At 35.8% G+C, this 9,475-nt stretch overlaps 1 protein-coding gene across 2 annotated transcripts in view; it reads right to left on the bottom strand.

Annotated features, from left to right (window-relative positions):
* Positions 1-1,022: 1,022 nt before the first annotated feature.
* ATAD2B (ATPase family AAA domain containing 2B) overlaps positions 1,023-9,475 on the bottom strand; it is a 90,746-nt gene continuing 82,293 nt past the window's right edge. For both annotated transcript variants that reach the window (XM_039345879.1, XM_039345880.1), the window contains exons 25-28: positions 7,563-8,246; positions 6,771-6,874; positions 5,613-5,741; positions 1,023-4,297 (exon numbers count right to left, since the gene is read on the bottom strand). In XM_039345879.1, the coding sequence (XP_039201813.1) occupies positions 4,256-4,297; positions 5,613-5,741; positions 6,771-6,874; positions 7,563-8,246 (959 nt within the window). In that variant the 3' untranslated portion in view covers positions 1,023-4,255. The remainder of the gene's footprint in view (positions 4,298-5,612; positions 5,742-6,770; positions 6,875-7,562; positions 8,247-9,475) is intronic.

The raw sequence follows: 9,475 nt of genomic DNA, 5'->3' as shown, positions 1-9,475 counted from the left end.
CACTAAGGCACTCTGCTTTCTATTGCTTTAAGTAAGGTGCTCTTTGAAGAGCGTGCAGAAGCTACACCTGGCACAGAAGTTCTTAGGGCCCCTAGAGTAACCCATGTTACACCACTGGTTCATGAGCTGCACTGGGTGCCAGTCTGCTTCCAGGTGCAATTCAAGGTGTTTGTCATCTCCTTTAAAGCTCTACATGGCATGAATAGTCTACTTGAGGAACTGTTTCATTCTGCTGGGACTGGTCTGTCCCATCCATGCTGGCAGAGGGGGCATTCTGCAGATCCTGTCAGTCAAGGAATTTTAGCTGGCGGGATCCAGAAGAACTTTCTTTGCCATGGCTCCTGCTCACTGGAACATCCTATCCCGAGATGAGATTGGCTCCTACCTTGTTGATGTTTTGAAAGAGCCTCAAGCCGTGGCTTTGCCACATGGCTTGGGGACCCAATGGGGGAGTTCCATACCAAAGGCGGTGACTAATTAAAATTCAACTCCACCTGCCCCCCTCCTATGTGTCTGGCTTCCTTCTTTGCCATCTCGTCTCCTTGGTTTTTATCTTTTAATGTTTTTATTTGCTATATTTTTATAATGAATGATGTTAATGTTTTTCAATGTTTTTATGTTGTAAGGCACCCAGAGTTGTTAGATACAAGATGGGCTACAAATACATTTTATGATTGATTGAATGAATGAATGAATGAAATCTCTGAGTGACATTTTTTCCTAAGGAGAAAAATCAGAACATAAAACCAGAGCAACTTTAATTACACAAACTAAAGGCTGCTCAGGAGATATGTACCTCAATAGTATCGACTTTTTCCCAAGCTAGTTTGGGGAGGAATAGGAAAGAACCATACATCTAAATCCACCTTTGTGAACCACAGACCCTAAAACTGGATCTATGGCTCCCCACTGAGAAGAGGGTTTTCTTTTGCCTGAATACATGCCAACCTAAGTGAATCTACCAGTCAATGTACACCTAAAATTAAAACACAACCATTATCAAAATGATCAAGAGACTCAGGAGTTTTACTTGTCCTCTTTATTCAAGTATTTCACAGCAGTTATATTACAAATTACAGTAATATGTTCAAAATATCCAGAATTTTAAAAAATTAAATAATTTACTTAACTAATGCAAATAAAGTCAAGATGCAAAAAAGCATAACACAATTCTCTGAATACAACTTATAGAATCCAAGATTTATTATAGCTGATGAATTTTATTTTATCAAAAGACAGACACACATGAATAACCCAAAAGACACCCCCCACTGCTTAAGTAAATCAATGTACAATACAGAAATAAGCAGGTACAAGCTCCAATTCAAGCTTAATGCTGAATTTATATAAAAAGGGAGAGACTGAGTAGCTGCACATACCCAAATATGACCTCCAACTTAACAAAAACTAAAAGAAACAAACGTAAAGAAAACATGGAATGTAAATTGTTAGCAAAACGAAAACAAAACAAAACCAATCACCCAGTTATCCTATAATAAATATATTGGCATAGGAGAAAACTCAAATAATAAGACTGAAAACACAAAACATAAATTAATCCCAGGCTGAAATTCAAGCTTGCAAACACAATTAATTCCACAGCCATGGTTATCTTAGAGCAGTTTCATCATTATCCGCACAGAAATCTAGCCTCCGCTTGGCCTAGGATGTGGCCTTGCATTGGAGTTCATTGGTGATTCGTAACAAGATACAAGAATTGAATTTATTGCCAATTCTCTGTGGCAAAACAAGAACAAAAATACAAAGAGAGGCGACCTGACAACATGAATAGAATAACAGGTTTAACTCTACAATTGCTAAGCTATTAATAAAGAAAAGCAATACATGGTTAGTCTGTTTTTGGAGCCAGAGGGATGGATATATAATTTTATTCATGTTGCCTACTAACACATTTATAGAAGCTAATTCTTCTGAAAAATCTATAACAATTAGAGGCAGTTCCTCACTTTTTTTTTTATCAACATTCAAAACTACAAATATTTTTTTCCCTCAACTGATAAACTGGAAGCATTTTCAATGCCAGACTTGAATTTAAGATACTCTTTTGAAAATTATTTGACAACTATTTTAAACTTGTACAAATTTAACAATCTGTTAAAAATGTAGGCAGTTTGTCATCTCACAAATGCTGCTGCTACTTGAACTAAAGAATAGTTGAACTACAATATCTTAAAAAATGCTGCAAGAACCTGAGACTTGCAAAAAATTGTTTTACCAGAAACTTGCTACAAAAAATCTGCTACATTTTATTTCTGAAAGTTTTATAACAATCCTCATCATAATACAAAATGCTAATGGACTGACAGCGAAATAGCCTAAGCTGATATAATGGCAATAAATATTAACAGAAAAATGAGAAAGTCTCCCCCAATCAAGTTTCTAAAATGAAGTACTAATTTAAAACATTTCAATTTTAATCGCACTTTCCCACCTAAAAATACAGCATTTCTACAGAAGTCACGTTCAGAATAGTATCCCTCAATGCCTCTCAGGAACCCAAGAACCACCGAGTGAGCGAAGTTGGCCCGGGGAGGCTCAGCTAGAAGGACCAGGCTCAGATGTCAACTTGCAAAGAAAAAAAAAAATGGGAAGGAACTACTGGTTTAGCCAATAGCCAGAGCCTGATTCTCAGCTGCGGCTGGCACACGGGGCGATAAGTACCTTAAGCTTCAGCATGTAAACGGCAGCAGGGCAGATTACAACTTCCCGTAAACACTGTTGGTAACTGAAATACAAAAAAAGCTGAGGTAGCTGAGCATCTCTGCAGTAGTCCAAGATTGGGTGATTTCACTTTTGCTTCTCGGATACAAAACACAATGGATTGCATATTTTGTTTTTTTTTGGGGGGGGGGGCTGTACTCCCTTTACCTACAGCTTATGTTATAAAGGGATATTAGTTTATAGATGACACTAAGACCAAGAGAAGCCATGGGACCGTGTTGACTATCTTTACGTGTTGATCTGAAACAAAGCTGGGTGAAGCAGATTGTTGGCTGCCTGGAATGTCCTCTTCCTTTAATTCTTAAAACAGGAAAAGTGTCTGAAAACATTCAGCTATCACTGAGCTCTAGAGAATGGCAATATTTCAAGGGCTAATTCAGCGGTCCAAGAACTAGCTAGGGAAAGGCTACTTAGTCATTTCCTCTTTAATACTGTCCCAAAATGAATTGTGGTGAATCAGTTTGGTCTAATTCATATGAAGATGAAGGACTGCAGGACCTACTTGCCTTTCCTGTCTATGGCCACCCAGCAAATCTTTGTTTTCACACTAATGGAAGTTTAGAAAGAAACCTGTTTTTAAGGACTTTGAACAAATAAAATGGAGAAACATCAACAACAACAAAAAAAACCAACAACCCCACACTACAGCCACCTTAAATATCCACAGTGAGACTTTTTTTTTCAAGAGTATAAAGTTGTTTTAGGAATGAATACATCATTTTGAGATAATATGAGATTAAACTTATTTTCATAATTTGGATTTCTGGAGAGCAACAGAGAAATGTTAAAACATAATACTGGCTGCCATTTGACAGTGCAGGAACCTGAAACTGTTCTTTGGGAACACAGGCTTTTTAAAAATAACTAACTCTGTCATTGGCTACAATCCCAACTTTTTAATAACTTCCTCCTCCTCCTCCTTTTTCTCCACCATCACCACTGACTAAAAAGGCACATTGAAGGCAGCTCTAAAGAGCCTCATCTTCATATTATTGTACACCAAAGTCAATTCCTTTGTACCACAATTCTTCACTGCCAGCTTTAAAAACAGGCTTCTGTCCATTACCTCAGAGAATTAAAAAAAAGAAAAGCAAAAATATTTTTTTTTTAGAAATTGCCCACTTAAATAATCAGATCTGCTCTATCCAGTTTGTGGGTGTTTTGTCAGCCTGCTCCGTTTTGCCTGAAACTTCTCATAAGATAACACATGTAGACAGCAGAAATGAAAGCAGTTTCTGTAGCACCAAATATCTCTGTTTTGTGGCATTATATTCTTTATTTATATCAAGATACAAATATTTTGAAGTTCTGTTTGGTTCTTGTAGGCTGGCTGGTTTCAGTTACCTGAGACGATAGCACCAAATTCATAACAGAACATGAGACCAAGAGCGAGCGTGTTAAGACCAAGGCTCTGCATATACTTGGTGCAAGTGGAAAGCGAATGGCTCAGAAGACTGCTCTCCTGTGAGCAGCCAATGAAAAGACAAACCCCACACACCTCAGAGAGATGTGTTCACAGGAATGTTTCAAACATATCAACTGTTCTTTCCATTTCCTAGAAGGAAAAACAAGATTATTTGATTATTCACCACCACTCAGAATAATATTAAACAACAACATTTCTCAACGGAAGTCTCAAGAGACTTCAGTCTCTTTAGGGTTCTAAGAACTTACATGCTCTTCATAGTAGTGCCAAAAGCTAAGGGACAATTTGCACTATAATTTGCATAAACTTTACTTAGACCAGAGCAGCCAACATTACTAAAAACGACAGCTTGTCTGGCTTTGTCTAGTGCTCCTTGAATGATGAATTAAACAGGAAAATAAGAGACAATCTTTACATTTTCCTCTTAGAATACTGAGATAAACTTCCACAAAATCACTTCAAAGACACATGTTTAACCTTGAGAAATCATAGCCGTACCATTCCACCTTAGGAAAAGTAGACAGTTATCAATCAATCATGGATCCATCTTACAATAATCACAATGGAATTAAAAGCTAAGTTAATTTTGCTATAGTACAGCATTTCAAAAATCAATACCATTATAACATTTTAAACTACCAAATTAAAAATTGACAGCCACTGATTGCTAAAATCTTATCCTTCTCTTCCAAATAGAGCTCAAAGTTTTTAAACAACACTTAATACAATATAAGCAATTTCTAGACAAAGTTGAACAGAATTAGGTGTGATACTGGAAGAAGTGCCTCTGCCCTGTATCAGTGGGGATGGAAAGATTTCCCCTTCTTGTGATTGTGGTGCTTGATAGGCCAGCGGTTCTCAACCTATGGGTCGCGACCCCATTTGGGGTCGAACGACCATTTTACGGGGGTTGCCAAACAACGCGATCCGCCATTTTTCCCCCTCAGGGGGCGCCGCCGCGCATGCGCGCTGCGCGTCCGTGTGACGGGGGTCGCCGTCACACAAAGGTTGAGAACCGCTGTGATAGGCAAACAATTAAACATATTGTTCAGGATTGCCCACAATATGCATTCCCTAGGAGATCTACATGAAGCAACGCCAGAAGCAATCGCCTGGATAGCTGAATTGGACATCTAGTTATGAGGCCACTGCCATACTCCCTTAGAAGTTTTGTATATAATTATTTGGACAATATGTATATGTTTACTTCTTTTCTGTCATGTTCTCCTCTTATGCTAAATAAATATAAATAATACTGAATATGAAACAAAACAAGTCAAAGCGTTTTTTTAAACCAAGCGAAACAGTCTAAACACTTTAAAAATAACATTTGTTTTCCTGCTAGCAGAAATCTCCCTGAGATACCACTATAGCTGGGCTTGCCTTGACTTAGAGATCAGATGAATCACTTACAGTACATTCTACGAACAGGTTGCAAACTTACTTGTACAAGTTGTGATTTGTCATAATCTTTACGATGTCGATAGATGCACTGATTAAGTAGAGAGTATAGCCTCTCCAGCTGGTCAACTGTCAAGTTGTCACTTTTCTTGACCAATAAATCGAGTAAATTCTATGAAGAGAAGTTGGAGGAAAGCTTAAGATTAAATTTGGAGGCAGTGTAACACTTGGCTTAATAACTGTTTTATGTGATATAGGATATTTATAATCTAAATTACTAGAAAATTTGTATTGACTGCCAACTATGTGCAGGATTGAACAATGAGGCTTTAAAGATTTGTTTATAGCTAAGATATGGTAAGAAGAGATTTTTGTTGTTGCATTTTTAGAGAAATTGATAAACTATGTTATCAAAATTGAAGTTATGTTTGCAAAGGAGTTTCTGGAAGGAGATGAAGAGAAGATGGTAAAAATAATTTGTGGGACATTATTTGATGGGATTAAATTACAATATGGTAATTGTCTCTGGTAACTCTTAATGGAATCTTTAAAATTTGTTTATAGATATAAGACTTGGGAAGGAAAAAATTTTTTCTGTATTTTTACAAATGGTAAGTTATTGTGTAAGTAAATGAAAGGAATATGAAATTTACTTACTAGATTCAAGTTAAAATATTTATTATTTCTGGTAGTTCTTAATGGATTTTTGCCAAATGGAAAAATTGATTACTTATTGATTGCTAATATGGAATGAAGAAACTGTTAGAAATGTTAGAGAAGATAAGTTACTGAAATTGTTTGTATGTCTATTGATGAAGAAGGAAGTCATTTCTTTTTATACTTCTTCCTTTTTTTTCTTTTATATATTTTTTCTTCTTTTCCCCGCTTTTTCTCTCTGCACCTTTCTTTTTTGTATTTTTCTTTGCTTGCATTATTTATCTTTCTATTTTTAAACTCCAATTTTCAATTAAAATTATTATTTCAAAATTCTATATATTAAGAGATTCTCCATTTTTTTAGATGAGCAATAATACTAAATTATAGTAATTTGATCCAGCTTGACCTTATGAAATACATTTAATGTATAGTGAAACAGAAGGGAACACATTTTTAATTTTGTAATAGATACTTGGGAAAAAGGGAAGAGAAGGAACAAAATGTTGGTATTAAGATTTAAGACTCTATATCCAGTTAACCTTACCATTAGCCTGACACGATCAACAACAACAGGAGGTACAGGGTCTAACTGTTCTTCTGGAACTTGTGTCAAAGCAATTTTACGAAGTTTCTTATTTTTCAATGTACCTGCAATAAATATAGATAAGATTACAATAATTCTAAGAAGTTATCCAACTGCATTCCAAGCAATGGAGTTAAATTTATTAAATGGAAATGTCTAGACTTAAATAGTTCTCACTAACTTGTTTTATAGAAAGAGGAAGCAATGACAACATGGCTTACACTTATCCCCTTTTCTGGTTCTATTCAAAAAAAGGGGATAAGTGTAAGCCAGCGAAAGCAACCGGTGTATGCTAGCAGAAAGAAAGTGACTGAGCCCAGGAAAAATAAAATAGTAACCTTGGAAGATACCAATACAGCAAGAGATGTGTGTCTTGAAGAACAAACCAAGTAGAGAAAATGGAAGGACCGATGACTAGATTGAGAAGCCGGGCGCAGAACCGTCTGGCAATATAAAAAGGACTCCCAGTAATCTTGTATTGTGCTCTGATGATGTCGGCAGTGTTGGCTGACAAAAACTTAGCTTTGGCTTTTGTATTAAACAGTTTTTGTTTTAATATTATCCTGGTGCTCTGACTATTTTATTTCTATTATATGGATTTACCCAGGATTCGCAAGCAAAATATTTTGCATTTTTTTCGGGCTTCTGCGCAAAACACTTCTTCCAACCCAAATCATTTCTGAAATCATATTCTGCATTTGCCTCAATTATGAAATGAGGAAAAGAACAAAAAGTAATATATTTTTCATGTACCGTCTTTATCTGATTCGGTTTCTTTAGTTTCCATATCTGTGCTTGGTGATTTCTTTTCGTTATTGCTGCACTGTGAAATCTCACTACCAGACTGTTGTAGTATATGTTCTCCTTCTGGACTATAATTTGAAGCCTCTGATTTTTTTGAGGAGTGGTCATCAGTTGTCACCACTTCTTTGGGCGTAGCCATGTCTGCAATGAGATTGACCTTCAACGGTTCACATTTGTCATACTGACATGGTGGAAGAGGTGTCCCTTCAGAGGCCTCACCATTTAAATGATCCCTCTGGGAACTCAATTCATCCTTAGAGCCCTCTTCTACATTTATCATAACCTTGTTATTTACTACCAGGGATTCATTGGAGCTCTCTTCTGTAGACGGAATGCTATTTTCTTTCCTGACTGTCCCATTATCAAGCCTCTGTTCTCCGTGTATATCCATGACATCACATGATGACTCATCGTTTGTTAGAGAAAGATCTCCTGTTTCCTCTCCGTTCTCCTCAGTGCAGTCGATGCTTCCTTCAAGCTCCCCATTTTCCAGGAGTTTGTTATCGTCCCCTTGAGTTTCATCATCTGCAAATTTAGCATCATCTTCATCTTTTTTCAAATTGTTCACTTTCCTCTTTTTAATAATACCTTTCCCCCACTGTGAACGTCGTCTTGATTTCCTTCTCAATCGAACTATATCATGAAAAGACAAAGTATTATTTAATCGACTTCAGTATTAGATATTTAAATATTTACATGACATATAGTGCTTTTTAAGCTATGAGTAAGCTATTAATAAAGTCAGGAATATTTGTAATATTAAAATACCACCTAGCATGGTGATATTAAGGTACCTTTGATTCTAAAAATGTTAACAAAAAAAAACCCTGTACATGCATTAGTCCAAGCAAAATATTGCTGCAATCCTCTGAATTGAAATATTTTATTTTGCTGCCCCAAATGGAATGATCATTACTGCAGGACGGACTAACAAAGATGGAGGCAGTTTTTCTATTTTAAAAAAAATAAAATTGTAATAATTATGTGTTGAAAACCAATCTATTAAGCAGAAATCAAAGAATATTACTAAAAATGTAATAGTGTAATTAAAAATGGATTAACTCTTGTCAAAGTTCAGTACCTTCACAGCCATGTTCTCTATTTTAAAGAAACTGCAGACTTTTATAAATTTAACAGAAAAATAATGTCTTGTATGTAGCAAAACAGGATAAGTTTTCAACCTCTGATACTTTACATAGCATTATCCCGTCTGTATGATTCTATTTAAAATTCCATCTTGAGATGTGGGTGGAGAAGTAATTTGAAACTTAAAAGAGCTTTTCTTCAGAGAAAAAGAAACCATTAACAGAGATCAAATAACCAAACCAATTTCTAATTTATAAAGTAAGATTCAAAGATATTACAGAATTTGAGAGTTTAAATTAGAATGAATCTCCTACAAGTATAATTGTGACTACTATCACATGGAAGTCCAATTAGAAAACTCTCTAAAACCAATGATCTTCATCCTACCTCTTCAGAATTTCAAGAAATTCCCATTCTGAGATATGAGAAGCTGAACTCAAACCTTTCTATATGTAAATTATATATTCTTCAATAAGCCAGAACAACTCATTAAAATCAGTACTAGCAATTTAAGCAATGCAACAAAAGAGAAGACATGAAGTGCATTCTGTTGGGCCAGCTCAGAAAGACAAAATCATTTTGTATCTTGAGAATATTGGTTGTCATCTGCAAAGGAAGAACTACATTTCTGATGTGAAACTGGGCTAGCAATATTAAGAAAAAAAAGAAAAAGCACCTATTTCTAATATTTAGGGACCACAGTTTTAGAACTTTGTCCTTCCAAGTGGGCCAGGCTGTACATGACTGAAATATCTGAAAGTCTAACGAGCTATTGG

The sequence above is a fragment of the Crotalus tigris genome, unplaced genomic scaffold (assembly GCF_016545835.1).
Source record: "Crotalus tigris isolate CLP2741 ecotype Arizona unplaced genomic scaffold, ASM1654583v1 scf7180000017980.1470182205:1502881, whole genome shotgun sequence".
In the NCBI taxonomy this organism is placed as follows: Eukaryota; Metazoa; Chordata; class Lepidosauria; order Squamata; family Viperidae; genus Crotalus; species Crotalus tigris.
The sequence above is the reverse complement of the archived record's forward strand: the minus strand, read 5'-3'. Positions and strand labels throughout refer to the sequence as shown.